This window comes from Pseudophryne corroboree, chromosome 2, assembly GCF_028390025.1.
Source record: "Pseudophryne corroboree isolate aPseCor3 chromosome 2, aPseCor3.hap2, whole genome shotgun sequence".
NCBI lineage: Eukaryota > Metazoa > Chordata > Amphibia > Anura > Myobatrachidae > Pseudophryne > Pseudophryne corroboree.
In genome coordinates, this window is record NC_086445.1 from 411,880,009 (window position 1) to 411,903,296 (window position 23,288).

At 44.5% G+C, this 23,288-nt stretch overlaps 1 protein-coding gene across 2 annotated transcripts in view; it reads right to left on the bottom strand.

Annotated features, from left to right (window-relative positions):
- Positions 1–3,883: 3,883 nt before the first annotated feature.
- The window catches only part of TASL (TLR adaptor interacting with endolysosomal SLC15A4), a 44,512-nt gene continuing 25,107 nt past the window's right edge, over positions 3,884–23,288 (bottom strand). For both annotated transcript variants that reach the window (XM_063957138.1, XM_063957139.1), the window contains exon 2: positions 3,884–4,869. In XM_063957138.1, the coding sequence (XP_063813208.1) occupies positions 3,974–4,867 (894 nt within the window). In that variant the 5' untranslated portion in view covers positions 4,868–4,869 and the 3' untranslated portion in view covers positions 3,884–3,973. The remainder of the gene's footprint in view (positions 4,870–23,288) is intronic.

Here is a 23,288-nt window from a genome sequence, read left to right on the forward strand (position 1 = left end):
GGTTTCGCCCAACTGCTAACAAATTTGCTGCTACGATCAGGTCTGATGTAAGATCACTGGGGGTCATTCCGACCCGTTCGCACGCAGCGGTTCTTCGCTGCAGTGCAGATGGGTCGGGACTGCGGCTGCGCGGTGCCTGCAATGCGCACGTGCATCATTGCCTGGCGACGGTCGTCAACGGGCAGCTACGACTGCAGTGCTGAAAGTGATCACAGCTGCGATCGCAAGAAGATTGACAGCGGGGAGGCGTTCCGGGGCATCTACTCACCGTTTTCCGGGCGTGGAGATCCGAAAGCAGGTGCGTCCAGGCGTTTGGAGGGCAGATGTCTGACGTAAATCCCTGGACCTTCATCGCTGGATCCGTCGCACAGGGTAAGTAGGTCTGACCCTGGTCTTGTTTTGCAGGAAACCTTAGGTGGTGTCTAGTTGATCGCATGAGCAGCAAAAAGTTGCTACGTGCGATCAACTCGGAATGACCACCATTGTCAGATGTAAAGTTGGATGCATTTTGCATAAATAATGCAGGCATAAAATGTACCCCGAGAAACATTTTTTTTTGTAGCTTATAAAAGTGGACATACTGGGCCTGATTCAGCAGCAGACGCATCTGAGATGCGTTCGTATTTTCCCCGGGACCGCCGTAGTGCACACATGCATGACCTGCACTGCATATTTGCGCGGTGCTGCGGAGGTGTCGACCTGGAATTGGCCGGAGGTGGTGACGAAAACGGGTGGATTCGGGGGCGGCCGCGTGACGTCAAACGTGGCCGCTGCGACCCAAAAAATGGCGGATCTACGTCTGCCTTTGCAGTTTTGCTGCAGAGGCAGGGGGCTTCGACAAATCAGCAATGAGATCGCAATTACATTGCAATGGCATCACTGGTGGGCATTTGCATGCAGGCCCCCAACATGCGGTTGCAACCAGTTGCAGTTTTGCTAAAAGCACAAAACTGCAACTGAAGCTAAGGTCCACTGTACTGTATCTCAAAATGCACCCAGCTCTGCAACGGTAGCATATGTGAAAGATGTAACATGTGCAGAGAGATTTAGATATGGGTGGGTTATATTGTTTCTGTACATGGTAAATACTGGCTGCTTAATTTCTACACTGCAATTTAGATTTCCGTTTGAACACACCCCACCCAAATCTAACTCTCTCTGCACATGTTACATCTGCCCCCCTTGCAGTGAAATATGGTTTTGTCCAGTTGCTTGCTTTTCTGGATTGCTAACAAACCTGAATAAGGACCTCTAAAAATATAGTAATTTAATGAAGTATTGTATATATCAGTGACGCACGGTGAGGTCAGTGGCTGGTGAGTCACTGGCTGCTCACCACCTGCATGCACCTTCCCCCCCCCAAAAAAAAAAAAAAGTGTAGTCCCCCATGCATCACTAAAACCAGCACCAAGCTGAACCAGCCAGGGGGATAATGCAATAGCAGGGAAGACACTCAGTGTGGGGTCCCCCTGCCATAACATTAAACAGCCCCCCCAAACCAGTCAGCCCAGGGCTGGAATTCCTTGGAAAGTGGGGCCCCCAAAAAATAAAAATGGGGCCCCCATCCGGAGCGACAACCAGCACTATGCCCCGCACCCCTGGTGGCGGTGGGTGCGGGGTTCATTGTATGTTAATATTGTTCTTTACAGGTGGCCTACAGGTCCCAGCATGCTGACACTTAGAGAACCACAAGTGCTAGCATGCCAGGACATAAAGGGCCCACTGGCACCTGTAGTGCGCCTGTAAATAAAATATTAAAAAATAAACACCACACGTTCAAAAAAAAAAAGTTTTATTATACAGGGTGTTCACCTGGGAGGCAGCAGTCTTTAAGCTCTTTTTCATGGCCGGCGCTTTCCCAGGGCTTCTGCCGTTTTCACCTGGTGGGCGGTGGCAATTAAGCTCTTTTTCATGGCTGCCGCCCATCCAGGACTTCCATTGGATCTTCAGTCTTTAAGAGCTCTTCACTGCTCCTCCTCCTGCTCCTCCTCCACCATCGGACTGACAGCCGCTGCCTTGTGCTGACTTGTAAAAGTCTGCCAGAGGGGGAGGGGCGATGACACGGTGAGCCGTGATTTGCTCACAACGGCCATCTTGAATTTCAAAAATTATGCTGAGGCGCCATTTTTTAAATTGGTACCGCTCTGCTGCTAAACTCTGTAGAATGGCAGGCAGGGATCTCAGATCCCTGCCTGCTGCTATTGCTGTCACCTCTGCCGCCACTAACGCCCGCACCGCTGCCACCTCCCACCACCCACACCTCCACCGCATCCCTGCCGCATTCGCCCGCACCCACAGTGATGACAGCGGATCCAGTGACGAATCCGCTGGCCAATCACATCTGGCCTGACTGACAGGGGTGTGCTTTCATGGTTAGAAAGCACGTCCCTGTAGCAAGGCAGCACTTTAGTAGGTGCCGCTTTACAATAGATTTTCAAAGGGCTTTTACAGCCCGCGGCATGGCCCCGCCCCTCGCTACAGCCCCTTTCCCATTGACAATGGAAGGCACCACTGTCAGTGCCTCCCAAACCCATTTTAACCGAAAAAAATCTGACATTAATATAAAGGAGATACTTATGACAGAATATGTGTCATAAATATCTTCTTTGTATTATTTTAATCATTAATGACAGGGGAGGCACTGCCTCTCCTGACTGCACGTCCCTGGTATATATAAGACATTCTGTTCCGGACAGTGTTATTAATAAATTATAAAGTCACATTTGCTTCTTTGCCTCTTCTATGATTTCTGACTACAGTTTTTAAGTCTTGTTAATAAAATGCAATCAAGGGCAGATTGGTCAGAGGTCTCACCAGGACTTTTCCCAATGGGTCGATGGCTTAATGAGTCAGTCCTTTTTTCCTTATTGGCTGTCTAGCAGCAGACCAGTGGGTAATGACTTGAGTGGACAGGCAGGCCATTTAATAAAGACTTGAGAAAATGGCTGAAGCAGTGGGCCGAGTGTTGAACAGAAGAGAGGGCCAGTGGGTGTAGTCTTGAGGGGATGGGCAGACTGTTGTTGGGCGGAGACTATTAGTGTGCAGGTGAGTGGACAGGGATGCCATGGGTGGTCTGTTTAGACACATCTGAATGGAAGGGAATAGTTAGCAGATCAGACACAGCAGATCTTTCAGAGACTATGTAAGCTTCAATGCACTATCATGGACACAGACTCATATAATTATGTCTGTACATGTTTCTTTCTCTCTCTCCCTCTCTCTCTTTCCCCCTTTTCCTCACCCCACCTCTCCGTTTCCTCCAACCCCCTATATCATATCCCCATGTTTCTCTGTCTTCCCCTTAATTCACCCTGTCCCTCTCTCGCCTCTTCACTCTCCTCTCATTTCTCCCTCCCTCTCTGCCTTATTCCCCCTTCTCTGTCTTTCTCCTCTTCATTCTCTCACTCCCTCATTTCTCACTCTCTCCTCCTCATTCCCCTTCACCACAGCAGCACTTGAACAGTTCACAAACTACGCTGTTTCAGAAATACTGCCATGCTTGGCCCGAAAGCCGATATTCATTCCTTTTTGCAACCCTGATAAATTGTCCCTTTTACCCACAACAGCAATGAGTGATATGATGGCAGACGGCCTATCGCACACCTTATATAACCACCAAGCCAGTGCACGACACATGACATACTTCATGGGCTTCGTGCTGCTGATGTAAAATGTAGGAGGTGGTCTTAATAATGTGACTTGACTGTGTGCATTCAGTTCTTATATCTTGCTTTCTTAAGGGCAATATGTATATATTGCAATTATCTCACTATATTACATAACAATAAACCCACACATTGACCCAGTTTTGAGACCCATTATGTAGCATAATTCCAGTGACTGTCATCATGTCATTTTGTCTCGGTTGTGAAAAGTAAACAAATCATATTTAATAAAAAATAAGCATAATAACAGAATTTTGGTAACATTTGCTTATATCTGTACCCAGATAACAAGGTTACAAATTATGATTTTAGGTAAGGTTGGATGAGATCTGTAGATCGGGAGTGCTGATAACATTAGATTGCTTCTCACTAGCAAGTCTCAGCAGATAACTGATGACCATGTCTTTGGCCTTGTTAGTCTCCATATTTTGCTCTCGTGATATCTGGACACTGATCTGCTGCACGTTGTTCATGATGAGCTCTGAGTTCATGATGTGAGCAGAAGATGCGCTGCAGCTAATGTCCATCATGTACTGCTTGTAGAGTTCAATGACCTTCCTCTCCAAGTATTCATTGAGTATTGAATTAGACAGTGGTTGCTCAGGATTGATGATGCTCTTATCTTTCATACTGGCTACTTTCCAAGAGTCCCGTTTGGTAGGTTTTTTAGGCTGGTCATTGGTTGTGACGCATAAGGAATCCATAGTAGGAGGAATTTGAGAAGATTGTAGGAAAGGGCCTTCACAATAGTCAAAGCTGCTATTGCATGTGAAATCACTCAACACTGAGTTCATAGCCATCACCTGGTCACCAGCAATATGCAAATCATTATAGTCTCTGCAGATATTTTTACATGATGGTGGAACCAAATAGGTTTCTTTATTTGAGGGTGAGTTTCCATTTATACTTGCAGAGGGGGATTTTTCACTTTCACACCTCGAGCCTTCTGCCTCGTCCTGCCCTATCTGCCTTTGCATGATGCCCAGTGCGCTCTCTTGTGGCTGGCTCTCACACTTGCGTTGATCAACTGAGCCAAATTTTTTGAAAACTCTCCTGCTCCGAGTCTCATGTGCAGAGGAATAATTTAGTGTACATATACCAGACAGCTCTTTTGACCCTTCAGTCACCTTCTTTTGATGCAACATACTTATGTCATCCTCATACCAAAGCTGGATTTTATAAAGATATCCCTCTGATAGCATATCTGGAATGAAGGAAAATATTGTCATTGTATTAATAGATGTCTGTACAGTGCATGTACATATAGTCCTGGTTCATGTACATATATGTGTGTGTACTGTGTATGTATGTATGTATGTATGTATATATATATATATATATATATATATATATATACACACACGCACACACATGCGTACATGCATACACACACAACCATAGTAAGATCAGCAGCACTGACTACTTTATCCTCATTAAACAGAAGTCATTGACAAGCCCGTTTTCTAATATTTTTTCCATTAGCTATATATGTGGGATGTAGTCATGTCGACATTCATGATGCTGACACTACAATGATGACAGTTATGATGCCAATAATGTTGACATATCGATATTGACAATGAACATGTCTTTATCTGCAGAATACACAGTCCAGCACTGGAGTGTTAGGGTTAGGCTGGGAGGGGAGGGTTAGGGTTAGGCACTAGGGCAGGCCTGGCCAACCTGTGGCTCTCCAGCTGTTGTAAAACTACAAGTCCCATCATGCTTTGCTACAGTTTTGCTATTAGGGAAGGCTAAAACTGTGGCAGGGCATGCTGGGATGTGTAGTTTCACAACATCTGGAGAGCCACAGGTTGGCCAGGCCTGCACTAGGGGATTGGTACTGAGTGGCTGATCCTGGGTGTCCTGGGAATACCAAAATTTAGTGCTAGATGCATCATTGCTTGGAGAGTGATAAAATGGAGAGAGAAAAAGTGCCAGCCTATCAGCTCTTAAGTGCCATGTTACAGGCTGTGTTTGAAAATTGACAGGAGCTGGTTGGCTGGTACTTTATTTCTCTCCATTTTACTACTCTCCAAGCGATAATGCATCTAGCCCTGAGAGTTTTCAATCCCGAATCCGGGGATTGAAAAGACGACCCGATATTGACCTTTCTAATTGTCACAGAATAATACATTTATTATATAGTAATATTATATTATATTCTATAAATTCAATAAACTGTGGAAAAGTAATCTGTGACATTTTATTTAACTGAAATACAAAAAAGATTTTATTGGTTAAAAAAAAACTTTCAGAAGCAGTTATGACTGTGAGAAATGTATCTACAGCAGCACTGTCAGCCTATAACAGACTCAGAGGTGGACACTATTTACAGCCGCTGCATCTTTGTGCACAGCAGCTGTGCAAAATTATGTAAAAGTCGCTGGAGGCGTCTCAAGTAAAAAGACGCCCACTGACGACTTCTGTGATTCGCTGCTGTGTCTGTAGATGTAGCACCGGGTCATCTCTGTGAACATCAGACAACTGCGCAACCCTGAAGTTACTTAGGTAATTCAATGAAATCATGCTGCCAGTGCCAGTGAAGCTATGTCATAGGCCGCAGCCACTAGCTTCCGCAAAAGGTTGACATTGTCAAAAGGTAGACAGGGTCAAAATGTCGACATGGAATAGGGAGACAGTGGAAAAGGTCGACAGGGTCAAGAGGTCAACAAGGTCAAAAGGTTGACATCTCTTGCATCCTGTATCTTCCTCAGAACACTCTCGCCTGCATCATCAATGCGTTTCAGAGGTAAGCTTCTTGATAAGTAGGCTTACCTCTGAAACGCGTTGATATTGCAGGCTGGAGTGTGCGGAGGAAGATACAGGGCGCAAGAGAGATCACGGATCCCAAAGCTTGAGGCTGCTGCCGTACCAGCTCTCTGAAACCACCCGGGATTCTTTCAGACTAATGTGGTCATTCCGAGTTGTTCGCTCGTTGCCGATTTTCGCTATGCTGCGATTTGTTGCTAAATCGCATGCACATGGTACTCAGAGCGCATGCGCTTAGTTATTTAACTAAAAACTTAGCAGTTTTGCTGTTGATCCTGCGGCGCTTTTCAGTCGCACTGCTGATCGGTGAGTGATTGACAGGAAAGGGACGTTCTGGGTGGTAACTGAGCGTTTTCCGGGAGTATGTTAAAAAATGCAGGCGTGTCAGGGAAAAACGCGGGAGTGTCTGGAGAAATGTGGGAGTGGCTGGCCGAACGCAGGGCGTGTTTGTGACGTCAAACCAGGAACTAAACGGACCGAGCTGATCGCAATCTAGGAGTAGGTCTGGAGCTACTCAGAAACTGCAAGGAAATATTTAGTAGCAATTCTGCTAATCTTTCGTTCGCTATTCTGCTAAGCTAAGATACACTCCCAGAGGGCGGCGGCCTAGCGTTTGCAATGCTGCTAAAAGCAGCTAGCGAGCGAACAACTCGTAATGACCACCTAAGTGCGCAGCCTCATCACCTTGAAGGTATGCTTGACCTCCTAATCCTGTATTAATACTTGCATAGTCCTCCTCTGCTACTTATGTTATCAATTGATTTTAAACACAATTGAATAAATGTTATAAATACAAGAGATACCCTTATTCACTCTCTCCCCTACATATACATGATATACCTGACACAATATTGCTAACGGAATAACCTTTGAGGGAGGAGTTTTGCAGAGATCGCATCCACCTTAAAGCAGGGACGGATCTAGACTTTTCTTTAGGGGGGGCGGTTTACTGTTTAATCTTGACTCCTCCCTCTACAGTCCCAACTCCTCCCATCTGCAATCCTAACTCCTCCTCTCTCAATTCTGACTGAACTTTTTGAGTGAGACTGAGATAGAGCTTTGATATTGTTCTATGTACATGTGACTGTGCTATGGGGTAATTGTAATTATTAGCCCTAGTACCCACACACCAGCAAGTGAGGGGCAAATGCTCTGTAACCCTTGCTCTCCTGGCTCCTCTGTGCTGCTGTGGTATAAGCTGCAGCACATCGTTCTGCCTCAGGCTCTCCCAGGAGAGCTCTCTTCTGCTCAAAAGTGGGCGTGGCTATGACTGTGTTAGGGGGGGCGGTCGCCCCCTTCACCCCCCCCCCCCCTAGATCCGGCCCTGCCTTACAGAAACCTTTCAGGGAATGGCACAAGCTATTTAGATGTAAGTGTCTTTTTAAAAGACAAGTTACCTGGTGTGAAAATTAGCTGAAGGAGACTTGTTGAAAGCATATACTAAAAAGAGCACTTGGTATCGGTTGGCTTAGATCTCAATATTTACTTTCAAGATCCAGCACTGTGTGCTCATTGCCTTTGCTATGCCAAATAACATGGCCCAAAAGATATTTGGCATTCTTGGTTCTGAGTGGCAGTAGTTTATATTTTCAGTTGGATGTCTTCTGCACTTCATGTGGGAAAGTGGATTCAAGATGTACCCTCCTCTCTCTTCCCAAACAAAAAAGTATTCTCAACTTCTCGCAATAGCCTAGGTTTTCTAATAGTTGTAAAACAATCCTTACTGTGAATGTTCATTCTACAACTGGTATGTACTTGATCCCCATGCAATAACATGTAAATTGGTTGTCAATGTATGCCATTCCTTCTACTAGTTAGTTCTGATTTTACCACCCAGACACCCCCTGATGAAGTCCTTTGGACAAAATGCGTAGGGCTGATTTAAAAATGTACAAATTCAAACAGAAAAAAAACTTCTGCCAACGGAATAATACCTTCTATGGACTAATATTATCAAATATTGGAATTTAACCATGAACATTTCTCTCATGTAGAGTTGACTGTGGATGTACATTCTGTTTATGACTGTAATGTGTTTAATGTTAATAAATATTTGTTGAATTTTAATACCAACAGGTATTAGTAGGCCAAAGGGCAAGATTTCTGGGTAGAAAAAAATAATTCAACAATAATATTTGGTCTCTCTCTCTCTCTCTCTCTCTCTCTCTCTCTTCCTGTGTGTTTGTATATACATATATATATATATATATATATATATATGCACAGTATATGTATTTCAGCCTATGCACATAAATGTAACTATATACTGTATAAACATGTCAAATTGCTCTAGTTTTCTTTTTTGATGAATGTAAAATTGCTAATAAAGCATACTTGGCTGTGTTTCATTTCTTCAAAAAAGGGAAATTTAGTTTAGATACGTTCATGCCACCTGTAAGGCTATATATAAGTATCGGAAACGGGAAATGAGCTACAAGCATTGTGCAACAGAGACATGAAAGTTTCAAGTTTCACTCAAAAGACTGTATACACAAAAAAGCCTTTATAAAGATGCAATAAAATTAACATATATCATATGGAATTATGAGGAAGCATATTTCATGATTTTCTATTTGTGTTATTTTTATATAATACATGCAATTTTTAGCTGCATTGTAAACAGAATTTTTCAGTTGTAGTTTTCTGCCTCGTTACATTTATTCATGTTTGGCATGATCCAGAGACGAGGGAGACTGACTTGGCCAAGGTCACAGGGAATGCTGACTTGCTAGAAAAGGACAGAAGAGGATGAATCAAGGAGAAGATGCTCAATGTCTGCATTGGTTGATATCCCTAAGTCATGCATGGATATCATCACAGGGCAATAGGAGGTACTGGAGTGTGGCTTCATCTCCACAAGAAAAGGCACATTCTGTGACACCGGCAACACTCAAGTAATCAGTTGTGGGTAAACTGTTTACTCATCTCCGATTCTCACATAGTATGCATACAGTATAAGGGGGTTTCATGGCAGCTGACTTGTCTATGTCTATTAATTGTAGTCCAAGAGAAGTAGCTGAAGGGCTGGATCACATCAAACATCAGTACCTCCTTAGTCTTGTATGGACCGCAAGAAAAAGTCTTATATGCAATTTTGAAAGGTTTATTAGAAAAACCAACAATAAAGTATAATCAAACAGATGTCAAATATCTGGACAAAAACAACTTTAATAATGTCAGCTGGGAGCTGTGTAATTCCCCCTCATATATCACTGTGCGGTCCCCTCTCCTCTATATATTAATAATACCACATATTAGAGATGAGCGCCTGAAATTTTTCGGGTTTTGTGTTTTGGTTTTGGGTTCGGTTCCGCGGCCGTGTTTTGGGTTCGAACGCGTTTTGGCGAAACCTCACCGAATTTTTTTTGTCGGATTCGGGTGTGTTTTGGATTCGGGTGTTTTTTTCCAAAAACACTAAAAAACAGCTTAAATCATAGAATTTGGGGGTCATTTTGATCCCAAAGTATTATTAACCTCAAAAACCATAATTTACACTCATTTTCAGTCTATTCTGAATACCTCACACCTCACAATATTATTTTTAGTCCTAAAATTTGCACCGAGGTCGCTGTGTGAGTAAGATAAGCGACCCTAGTGGCCGACACAAACACCGGGCCCATCTAGGAGTGGCACTGCAGTGTCACGCAGGATGTCCCTTCCAAAAAACCCTCCCCAAACAGCACATGACGCAAAGAAAAAAAGAGGCGCAATGAGGTAGCTGTGTGAGTAAGATTAGCGACCCTAGTGGCCGACACAAACACCGGGCCCATCTAGGAGTGGCACTGCAGTGTCACGCAGGATGGCCCTTCCAAAAAACCCTCCCCAAACAGCACATGACGCAAAGAAAAAAAGAGGCGCAATGAGGTAGCTGTGTGAGTAAGATTAGCGACCCTAGTGGCCGACACAAACACCGGGCCCATCTAGGAGTGGCACTGCAGTGTCACGCAGGATGGCCCTTCCAAAAAACCCTCCCCAAACAGCACATGACGCAAAGAAAAAAAGAGGCGCAATGAGGTAGCTGTGTGAGTAAGATTAGCGACCCTAGTGGCCGACACAAACACCGGGCCCATCTAGGAGTGGCACTGCAGTGTCACGCAGGATGTCCCTTCCAAAAAACCCTCCCCAAACAGCACATGACGCAAAGAAAAAAAGAGGCTTTTTACTGATATTTGGTGTTTTGGATTTGACATGCTCTGTACTATGACATTGGGCATCGGCCTTGGCAGACGACGTTGCTGGCATTTCATCGTCTCGGCCATGACTAGTGGCAGCAGCTTCAGCACGAGGTGGAAGTGGATCTTGATCTTTCCCTAATTTTGGAACCTCAACATTTTTGTTCTCCATATTTTAATAGGCACAACTAAAAGGCACCTCAGGTAAACAATGGAGATGGATGGATTGGATACTAGTATACAATTATGGACGGGCTGCCGAGTGCCGACACAGAGGTAGCCACAGCCGTGAACTACCGCACTGTACTGTGTCTGCTGCTAATATATAGACTGGTTGATAAAGAGATAGTATACTCGTAACTAGTATGTATGTATAAAGAAAGAAAAAAAAACCACGGTTAGGTGGTATATACAATTATGGACGGGCTGCCGAGTGCCGACACAGAGGTAGCCACAGCCGTGAACTACCGCACTGTACTGTGTCTGCTGCTAATATATAGACTGGTTGATAAAGAGATAGTATACTCGTAACTAGTATGTATGTATAAAGAAAGAAAAAAAAACCACGGTTAGGTCACTGGTATATACAATTATGGACGGGCTGCCGAGTGCCGACACAGAGGTAGCCACAGCCGTGAACTACCGCACTGTACTGTGTCTGCTGCTAATATATAGACTGGTTGATAAAGAGATAGTATACTCGTAACTAGTATGTATGTATAAAGAAAGAAAAAAAAACCACGGTTAGGTCACTGGTATATACAATTATGGACGGGCTGCCGAGTGCCGACACAGAGGTAGCCACAGCCGTGAACTACCGCACTGTACTGTGTCTGCTGCTAATATAGACTGGTTGATAAAGAGATAGTATACTACTAATATTATATACTGGTGGTCAGGTCACTGGTCACTAGTCACACTGGCAGTGGCACTCCTGCAGCAAAAGTGTGCACTGTTTAATTTTAATATAATATTATGTACTCCTGGCTCCTGCTATAACCTATAACTGGCACTGCAGTAGTGCTCCCCAGTCTCCCCCACAATTATAAGCTGTGTGAGCTGAGCAGTCAGACAGATATATAATATATATAGATGATGCAGCACACTGGCCTGAGCCTGAGCAGTGCACACAGATATGGTATGTGACTGAGTCACTGTGTGCTGTGTATCGCTTTTTTCAGGCAGAGAACGGATTATAAATAAAAGTGGTGGTCACTGGTCACTATCAGCAAAACTCTGCACTGTACACTACTGAGTACTCCTAATGCTCCCCAAAATTAGTAAATCAAGTGTCTAAACGGAGAGGACGCCAGCCACGTCCTCTCCCTATCAATCTCAATGCACGTGTGAAAATGGCGGCGACGCGCGGCTCCTTATATAGAATCCGAGTCTCGCGATAGAATCCGAGCCTCGCGAGAATCCGACAGCGTCATGATGACGTTCGGGCGCGCTCGGGTTAACCGAGCAAGGCGGGAAGATCCGAGTCGCTCGGACCCGTGAAAAAAAACATGAAGTTCTGGCGGGTTCGGATTCAGAGAAACCGAACCCGCTCATCTCTACCACATATCAGTGTGAGCTGGGAGTTGTGTTATTCCCCATCATATCTCACTGTGCGGTCCCCTCTCCTCTATATATTAATAATACCACATATCAGTGTGAGCTGGGAGCTGTGTTATTCCCCATCATATCTCACTGTACGGTCCCCTCTCCTCTATATATTAATAATACCACATATCAGTGTGTGCTGGGAGCTGTGTTATTCCCCTTCATATATCGCTGTGCGGTCCCCTCTCCCCTATATAATAATAACAGAACATATCAGTGTGAGCTGGGAGCCTCATATATCACTGCTTTTCCCTCTCCTCTATATATTAATAATACCACATATCAGTGTGTGCTGGTAGCTGTGTTATTCCCCATCATATCTCACTGTGCGGTCCCCTCTCCTCTATATATTAATAATACCACAAATCAGTGAGAGCTGGGTTTCCCTCCCTCATATTATACTGTGCAGTCCCCTCTACTCAATTATACATATCAGTGTGAGCTAGTAAAATGTGTCACTTCCAACCCCCATCTGTCCCTCCAGTCCAGCCACATGCCCCTGGTATCCCCTCTTGCTCCTTGTGTCCCCAGCCACAAGCCCTCTGTATCTCATGTGGCAGACCCACACTGTTCTAGATTACAGGTAGCCTGGAGAGGCACCCAGCTGCAAGAAAAGTCGGGAAGGCTTCTTCTCCTTCACAGTGATTGCCTGAACTGGATTGCACATGCTAATTATGGGCCCTGTGCTTTTCTGAGAGCAGAACAGGGAGCCCAGGAGGCTAATGCAGCATTGCCAGACCCATATTTTGCTATGGGACTGACAATGTACAGTATTTATATGTCCTCTATAACACTGTCCTGTAGGGATGTCCATCGACAATCGATTATTTTAAATCATTGATGGTCAATGACCAGTGGTGACTACCTTTACCATCAATGGGGGAGAGCCATATGGCTTCCCACCATCGATAATACAGAGCTAATAAAAAAAAAAATCTACATGGTGTCGGGATACAGAGCCTTGCTCTGCCCCTCCCCCCCCCCTCCCTCCTGCGAAGTACTGTCCCCGGGCTCCTATTGGCCCGCCACTCATTGAACACTAAAGCAGGAGTGACCATATGTGGGTGTAACCATCAATGGTTCCCTTACAGATGGTTTCACACCATCGAGGTTATCCATCAATGGTACCATCGATGGTGACCACTAGGGTAGCCAATCCCGGGATCGGCGGGATTCCAGGATTTAGACCAAAAACAATCTGGGATTCAATCCCGGGATTGGAAGCTCCAATCCCGGAGAATGAGGGATCAGGTGGCCCTTTGTTTTTTTTAAGCCAGGCAGAGTTAAGCATCCTCCCGGCTCCCCCGCACAGCGTGACGTGCAGTCACAAGTCACGCTGCGCCGTCCGCCGTCACCTGCTGCTGACGGCCGCCGGGATGTTCCCCGTCCACCAGCCCCCGTTGTATGGTGAGTTATGTGTGTTGGGCGGGGCGAGGCGAGGGGTCAAACACATAGGGAAAAGCCAATTCCAGGAATCCCGGGATTGACCATTTTTCAATCCAGATACCCGGGATTGAAAAAATGGCCTGGGATTGGCCTCACTAGTGACCATTGATGGATACCCCACAGATGGCCATCCTTACTGTCCTGTATAATACTATGAAAAGTCAAAATGTGCAACCATGAGAGAACTGTTGTCTGAGCAATGTCTTATATTGTGTACTGTGCATTTACCATATTATAGCTGATATATACTAAGCCTTGGAGAGTGATAAAGTGGAGAGAGATAATGTACCAACCAATCAGCTCCTAACTGCCATGTTACAGGCTGTGTTTGAAAAATGACAGGAGGCGATTGGTTGGTAGCTTACCTCTCCCCACTTTTTCTCTCTCTAAAGCTAAGTACATCTGCCCCCATATGTTATTTTTTTATTTGTTTCATTGTTGCAAGATATCATTAGACATGTATTGTATGATGAATCTGCATTTGTGTAAAAACTCTCCCAGGTGTGTATATGATTTCTCAATAGTAACATTCTGGATTGCTTGCCTTATAATGGTGCTCACAAGCAAGAAAACAAACAGGAATTGACTAGTTCTCACAAATGGAGAGTATTATCAACCCAGGGCACCCCTGCAAGTGTCCTGAGGCACCCCAGGGTGCCACGGCATACAGTTTGAGAACCACTGCTTTAGCCACAAGAAAAATCAGTTATGTATATCTCTGATATGATGACAGAGTAGTGGTGGACTGCAGGAACAGTGGAATAACATAAGAAACAAATTATTAAATGCCAGTTTGTTAAAATAAAAAAGGAAGAGAAAGAGGAAGCTAGTATGATTGTCAAAGGAAGTGTGAAAAACTAGACAGAGGAGGCTAAAATAACATAAAGCTAGTCTAAAATAGACATGGTACACAATTATATACATAGAGAAAACAGTGACAAAACCTTAAATACATTAATAAAAAAAACAAAACAGGAAGAATAGTAATGTTAAAAATTAGTAATTATGTTAAAGGAGATAAATCAATTGAAAACTAATAATGTTTGCTCTGTAGTTTTGAAAATGTAAAAATATCGCCCCATGGGGAAGAGGAGTAATAGATATACTACTGTACTGTAGACACAAATGTGTTTCCTACTGAAGCTATATTACTTGGACTCACTCTTTAATAGTACATTTCATTGGGTCAAGAGTGTAGAAACAACATTAAGTATTGCTGGCAGCACCATTAATCAAACTGTTTACTCAATCACCAATTAATGATAGAATTCTGGGTAACTGGAGAATGGAAAATGTAGTTCTACATAATAACTAATGCCGCCTGGTGGTGGGGTGCCGCCAGGCTGCCTGATCAGCAGTAATCGGCTGAGCTACAGGCACTGGGGGGAGGGAACAAGGATGTAGAGAGGCCGAAAAGTCCCTCTGAGAATGGCGGCATTTAGAAGATAATCTTTCGGCAGTGGGCATTTCTTGTTAGGTAAAGTCCAGCCTTGCGTAGTCGTATCTAGTGTGATAATGCCAGGCAAGGGGTTAATAGAGTTCAGGAATACATTATTTTTTCTAAATAAGTGGATTTAAAAAAGAAGGAACACTTACAAGACTGAAAGTTACATGAGGAGAGATTCATATAATAGCCTTCCAGAATCTGTATGCATGGGACAAAAATACACGGGCGTATCTACCCCTTGGCCAGGATGGCACTCACCAGGAGCACTGCTCAGTGCTAGCCGCGGCCAGGGGGTAGAACCACATAGTACATAGTACATTCAGTGTATATAGCAGCAGCACACCACTAACTATATATATATATATATATATATATGGAAAAAGACAAAAGTCCGGCACTCACACTTGCAGCTATGACAACGGATCCGGTGCCTAACCTCTCAAATGAGCATGTAGAAAGACAAATGGTGGCACTCAGGAATAAAGACTGCAGAGGCAACACTGATGCGGTCAACGTTTCAGGGTTTACTCCCTTTTATCAAGACACCTTTGATGACCGCATCAGCGTTGCCTCTGCAGTCCCTATTCCTGAGTGCCACCATTTGTCTTTCTATATAAATATATATATATATACACACACACACACACACACACACACACAACACACACACCTTGACAAAGGGGCAGGATTGGCCCGAAACTTCGGCATCTATAAGCATTTAATACATTATTTTCTAGTCACGCCGTCTCTGAGTGCCGGCTCTCTTTCCAAGTTTATATATACAGTATATATACACATATATATATATATATATATATATATATACACTTACAGTATATATTTTATATATATATATATATATATATATAAAAAAAATACGTCCAGCCTTACTTTTTGGGGGAGTCTGCTGGTGCTGGCACTACAATAGCGTCCAGGCAGTTCACGGCAACATGCTCCACATCGCTGCTAGAGAAGGGATCCCTCCTCCATCCCTGCAGCCTGTGTGCCCAGCCAATGGCTGAGTGGCAGGCTGCTTCTTCATACATTATTGGACAGCTGAGCCGTCGCTCAGCTGTCCTGTGTGTGCTGGGCTGCTGGCTGTTGCCGCTTAGCCAGCCAGCGGCTTTTTCTGGTGAGTGGGGATCAGACTCGGGAGCACTGCACTGCAGATCGGATAGTAAGAGAGATCCGATCTGTGGCGTGGCGGGGGGCCCTTTTGGACTGGGGGGCCCGGGGTACTTACCCCCAGGGCCCCCTACCCCCTTAATCTGGCTCTGGGTGACGACATCTCGGCGGGAGTTGGAGTGCACACACAGTGTGTAAGGGGCACTACTGTGTGGCATAATGTGTATAAGGGGCACTATGGTGTAGCGTAATTTTAATAAGAGGCTTTAGTGTGTGGTGTAACATGTTTAAGGGATACTACTGTGTGGCATAACGTGAATAACGGACACTGCTGTGCGTTGTAATGTGAGTAAGGGGCACTACTGTGTGTTGTAATTTGAATTGGGGGTACTATTGTGTGGCTACGCGCCTTTTTCAGCCTTCCCCATTTCAAATCTGGGGGTGGCGCCAGTCCTTTACTTTGTCTGGGGAACTCGGACCCCTAGATACACCCCTGCAAAAATATTACCTTTATAACTTAGTTTTATAATATTTACATTAAAAAAATACACACACAAAGGGTAGACTACAGGTACTGTATCTAAAGGTTATTATTTGGCATCAAATTCAGCTGTGTTTATGCTGAGTTTGTTTAACGTACAAAGTGTAAATTTGAGCTGACATCAGGGCCGGTTCTAGCCCTTTTTGCGCCCCGAGCGGGAAATAGGGGTGTGGCTTCGTACAGGGGTCGTGGTCAGTTACGCCCCCTGTACAGTAGAGTAGCGCCGCTGACGTAATCGCGCACCGCACAGCAAAGGTCCTCTCCACGAAGGGAAACTAGACGAAGTAGCGGATCTTGCGTTTGTGAAGCGCCCTCCGGATGGCGCCGGCGCCCTCCGGAAGGCAGCGCCCCGGGCAAAAGTCTTGCTTGCCCGTGGCAAGATCCGCTACTAGCTGACATACTACCCTAAAACACTGTTTACTATACATCAAGGTCTGTATGTAGTTCTGAAACGTGTCTCCATGCTTGATGAGATAGAATGGGCAAGGAAAGAGGCATGTAAAAACAGATCATATGTGTGGCCACTGACTTCGCCATGTGATAAAAAACTGAAATGCTTATCTGATCATGAAGGAGCTCATTCTGTGGATAATAAAAAAAGAATGTCTAATATTTACATTGTTTAATAAACATACTGGAACATGCTTTATTATTGCTATATAATAAACATTATAAGGCAGTAATCGGAATCATCATAAAACCATATGATAAAAAATACAAAGCAGCCTCACTAGAACATGTTACAGGAATTGGAAAGAGTCTTTTTCACATTTTTTCATCCTAAACCGAAATAAATGTCAAATGGCAATGAACCAAATAGTTGTAACAAAGCAACAAACAGAAAACATTGCTGCTGTCTCATACTTGTACTGAGGCCCAACATTCACACGAGTTATTGGCACATAAGCGTGCATAACCCGTGTTCATGCACGATCTGAAAGGTGCGGTGTGAACGGGAGCTGAGTCGATGCAATCCCATTTCCCATTCACTGTGTGTGTACGGGCGGCGCATGGAGATCATGTGATCTCCAAGCACCGATCCGCCACATAACTGCTGACGTCACCAACCCGGCAATATGCCGGGTTGCAGACAGCGGCAGGAGGGCACCTGAGGTGGGTCGCACCCTGGGAGCTCCTGTGTCAGGCGACCCGCCTCAGGCGCTGTGAAATGGGTATCAGCCTCATCTGTATTTCATGAGGGTTCAGTGGCAAACGCAGGATTTAGTAAGGGGGGTTTTCTCCGTGGTGTGAGTGTATGCATGTATACAGAGTACATATATATATATATATATATATATATATACATACATATACATACACTCTGTATAAATAAATATATATATATATATATATATAGATCCAACAAACGGTAGCACTCACATCCTCATAGTATGCAAACGCTGGGGTGTCCACTCGAATACCACGGTATCCAAATATGTAGATAAAAATCAGAGGGGGCACTCTCCAGACTTTTTTACTATAAACAACTGTTCATTTATTAATGGTATACTTTACATAATCAGCATAATGACAAGAATTTCCTCAAGCGCTTTCGGCCCAAGCAAGGGCCTTCCTCAGGAGGCACTGTACATCAATCACAGCTTCCAACATCCATGAGCAGAAATCCAGACATCCAGCAATAACGCTGATCCTGCCTGACTGGCCCTAAATACCCTCACCACTTGAAAAACGGCGCCAAAAGGCATTATTATGTCATCAAACAGGGACAAAGCTTCTCCTCAATGAATAACCACCCATTCAAAGTATAAAGAACACCACACTTACCCCTATCAGGGAGCACACACAGCCAAACTCGCAATCAGCAAGTAGGAGACGATGGGGCCGCCGCAACCCATCTCTGACACCCGCCGAGTCCCGGAGCGGAGCACTTCCGGTCCGTGGAATGCAAACGTCACACGGCCGGAAGTGCCCACCCGGAACGCAAACAGGAAGTCAGACACTAGTTCTCATACAAAGAGGTTATAATTTAAGCACAACCAAAGGACATCATAAGTAGGCGGACTGTCATTCCGATTTATCAGCCCTATAAATCACACCCATATTGGGCAAGTGTGCAAAGCAAATGCAAGTGGCCATATGCATATAAAATGCACAAACGAGGGTAGTAGAGCCAGGCAGGGCAGTATTGAACAATCCCCAATAAACCCTCATCCCTCCAAAATTAGCTAGATCCCCAGAGTGCAATGGTCAAACGACACCGAACGTTATATATAACCCAAGTTCTAAAGTATTATACCGCTATTCATTTAAATCGGTTCAGCGCATCCCCATTGCACCCTGAAGATCAAAGCAAAAAACACACAATATATATAATACAGAAAATACATATACCAGACAGACAACATTAAAAAGTGCATCGGGCAAGGAAAAAACCTAAATTTCACAAAACAAGTTTAGCGTAAGAATACGTTTAACGGGTTCGACTCATTCAGACCATTGGGTGTCACTGAGCCCAATCTATGTATCCACCTTGCTTCTAGCTTTTTTAGGAGAAGTGAACGATCACCCCCTCTATTGGGGACGGGGACCCAATCAATGATTCTGCACTTCAAAGATGCCACTTGATGTCCTTCATTTAGGAAATGCTGTGCCACCGGTTTGTCAGTGCGACCTGTTTGCAGCGCTTGATGAATTGAGCTACGATGGTTTGCCATCCGCTCTCTGAACGAACAGGTGGTCATCCCCACATACGGAAGTCCACAAGGACATAGTAGCATATAGATGACATGATCCATCCGACAATGTAATCGGTATCGAATAGTGATTGGTTTTCCACTAAGTGGATGAGGAAACTTCTCACCGACCAACATCGAGCGACATGTCACACAACCCAGGCATTTGACGCAGCCTTTTCTTGCTTTATTTAACCAATTATTTTCAGAGCCACCCGTTTGTCTCGCAGGGTGCATCAGCAATTGTTTCAAATTGCGCCCACGTCTATAAGCCATCATGGGTGGATGTTCAAGTTACTTTTTAAATTTTGGGTCTGAATTCAATATAGGCCAGTGCCTCCTTATTGATGCTCTGACAACAGGCGATTTTGCATCAAATTGTGTGACATATATCATCCGCGGTTCTTTGGTCGGTTTCGCCTCAGCTATTCTTGATCGTGCTTTTTCCAGGCATTTGTTGATAGTACCTTTACTGTACCCCCTCTGAGTGAAGCGAGCCTTCATCTCCACAATCTGATTCTCAGCAGTGGTTAAATTTGTATTATTCCTCAGGACTCGCATAAATTGCGAGATCGGCAGGCTAGATCTCAAGGATGGTGGATGGTTACTCGTGGCATGCAGAATCGTGTTGCGATCCGTTTCTTTTCTAAATAGGGTAGTCCCTAGGTTAGTGCCATCACGAAAAATGGTCAAGTCCAAGAAGTTAATAGACTTTGTGTCTGAGTGTCCCGTAAACCGTACAGTAGAGTCTAGGTTATTCAAGTATTCTAACATATCATTAAATTCTAGTTCGGTACCATCCCACAGCATAAAAACATAATCTATGAAACGTTTATAGTATACAATCTTATTGCCATACTTTGGCATGATATTCAACGTTTCGTACTCATGCATAAATATACCCGCATATATAGGGGCCACATTAGAGCCCATGGCTGTCCCCGAGCACTGCATATAGTACTCTCCTTGGTACATAAAGTGATTTGCTTTCCTTGCTTGGGCCGAAAGCGCTTGAGGAAATTCTTGTCATTATGCTGATTATGTAAAGTATACCATTAATAAATGAACAGTTGTTTATAGTAAAAAAGTCTGGAGAGTGCCCCCTCTGATTTTTATCTATATATATATATATATATGTATATACATATACATACACTCTGTATATATATATATATATATATATATACACTGCTCAAAAAAAAAGGGAACACTTAAACAACACAATGTAACTCCAAGTCAATCACACTTCTGTGAAATCAAACTGTCCACTTAGGAAGCAACACTGATTAACAATCAATCATCACATGATGTTGTGCAAATGGAATAGACAACAGGTGGGAATTATAGGCAATTAGAAAGACACCCCCAATAAAGGAGTTGTTCTGCAGGTGGTGACCACAGACCACTTCTCAGCTCCTATGCTTTCTGGCTGATGTTTTGGTCACTTTTGAAAGCTGGCGGTGCTTTCACTCTAGTGGTAGCATGAGACGGAGTCTACAACCCACACAAGTGGCTCAGGTAGTGCAGCTCATCCAGGATGGCACATCAATGCGAGCTGTGGCAAGAAGGTTTGCTGTGTCTGTCAGCGTAGTGTCCAGTGCATGGAGGCGCTACCAGGAGACAGGCCAGTACATCAGGAGATGTGGAGGAGGCCGTAGGAGGGCAACAGCCCAGCAGCAGGACCGCTACCTCCGCCTTTGTGCAAGGAGGAACAGGAGGAGCACTGCCAAAGCCCTGCAAAATGACCTACAGCAAGCCACAAATGTGTATGTGTCTACTCAAACGATCAGAAACAGACTCCATGAGGGTGGTATGAGGACCCGACGTCCACAGGTGGGGGTTGTGCTTACAGCCCAACACCGTGCAGGACGTTTGGCATTTGCCAGGGAACACCAAGATTGGCAAATTCGCCACTGGCACCCTGTGCTCTTCACAGATGAAAGCAGGTTCTCACTGAGCACATGTGACAGAGGTGACAGAGTCTGGAGAAGCCAAGGAGAACGTTCTGCTGCCTGCAACATCCTCCAGCATGACCGGTTTAGCAGTGGGACAGTAATGGTGTGAGGTGGCATTTCTTTGGGGGGCCGCACAGCCCTCCATGTGCTCGCCAGAGGTAGCCTGACTGCCATTAGGTACCGAGATGAGATCCTCAGACCCCTTGTGAGACCATATGCTGGTGCGGTTGGCCCTGGGTTCCTCCTAATGCAAGACAATGCTAGACCTCATGTGGCTGGAGTGTGTCAGCAGTTCCTGCAAGATGAAGGCATTGATGCTATGGACTGGCCTGCCCATTCCCCAGACCTGAATCCAATTGAGCACATCTGGGACATCATGTCTCGCTCCATCCACCAACGCCACGTTGCACCACAGACTGTCTAGGAGTTGGCGGATGCTTTAGTCCAGGACTGGGAGGAGATCCCTCGGGAGACCATCCACCACCTCATCAGGAGCATGCCCAGGCGTTGTAGGGAGGTCATATAGGCACATGGAGGCCACACACACTACTGAGCCTCATTTTGACTTGTTTTAAGGACATTACATCAAAGTTGGATCAGCCTGTAGTGTGTTTTTCCACTTTAATTTTGAGTGTGACTCCAAATCCAGACCTCCATGGGTTAATAAATTTGATTTCCATTGATAATTTTTGTGTGATTTTGTTGTCAGCACATTCAACTATGTAAAGAGCAAAGTATTTAATAAGAATATTTCATTCATTCAGATCTAGGATGTGTTATTTTAGTGTTCCCTTTATTTTTTTGAGCAGTGTATATATATTATATATATATATATATATATATATACACACAACATACATACATATATGCATATATAGACACACAAGCACACACACACATACATACATACATACATACATACATACAAATTTCATATACAGTATACTGTATACTGTATATGTTATATTTACTGTACATACAGTACCACCAGAGTATAGAAGGCGGGGGCAAACCAGCGGCACTGTGTGAGGACGGAGGGAGCTGCTGTGGCTGAGCATGCACAGCCAGCAGCTCCCCCTAGATATTCTCTACTGCAGCAGGTCCGCGGTTGAGACACTGCAGTCCCCGTCTCAAAAATAAAAAACTTGTCAGATCAGGGGGCGTCCAGGTACTCGGAAACCCCCCCTTCGTGCGCGAGTGGGGTTGTTACATATATTCACACCTACATCTCTTGCATATTCTCTCCTGCATGTGGCACTGTTCCTGCTGTTACTTTTATTTATATTTGTTGTGCACTATTCATGAAAATAGCCTGCCTTACTTTTGCACATGGGGCCAGATTCATGTTTGCAAATAAAGCAATAAAAGAACGTAACTTTGTGTCTGCAACAAACCATGTTGCAATGGAAGGGAAACAAATACATTTATATTTTTTCTGTGCTGGGTAAATAATACTGGCTGCTTTTGCATGTAGCCCAAAAATGTTAGACAGTTTTATTTTTACACTGCTATCTAGATTTTAGTTTGAACACACCCCAGATGAATCTCCCTCTCTCTGCACATGTTACATCTGCCCCACCTGTTATGAAGGGCTGACAGTCTAGAACAGTGGTTCTCAAACTCGGTCCTCAGGACTCCACATGGTTCACATTTTCCAGGTCACCCAGCAGCTGCACTGTGTAACACCAACTGTCATATTTTAAAAATCTACAGGTGACCTGCAAAACATGAACTGTGTGGGGTCCTGAGGACCGAGTTTGAGAACCTGTGGTCTAGAACACAGGTTCTCAAACTCGGTCCTCAGGACCCCACACAGTGCATGTTTTGCAGGTCTCCTCACAGAATTACAAGTGAAATAATTAGCTCC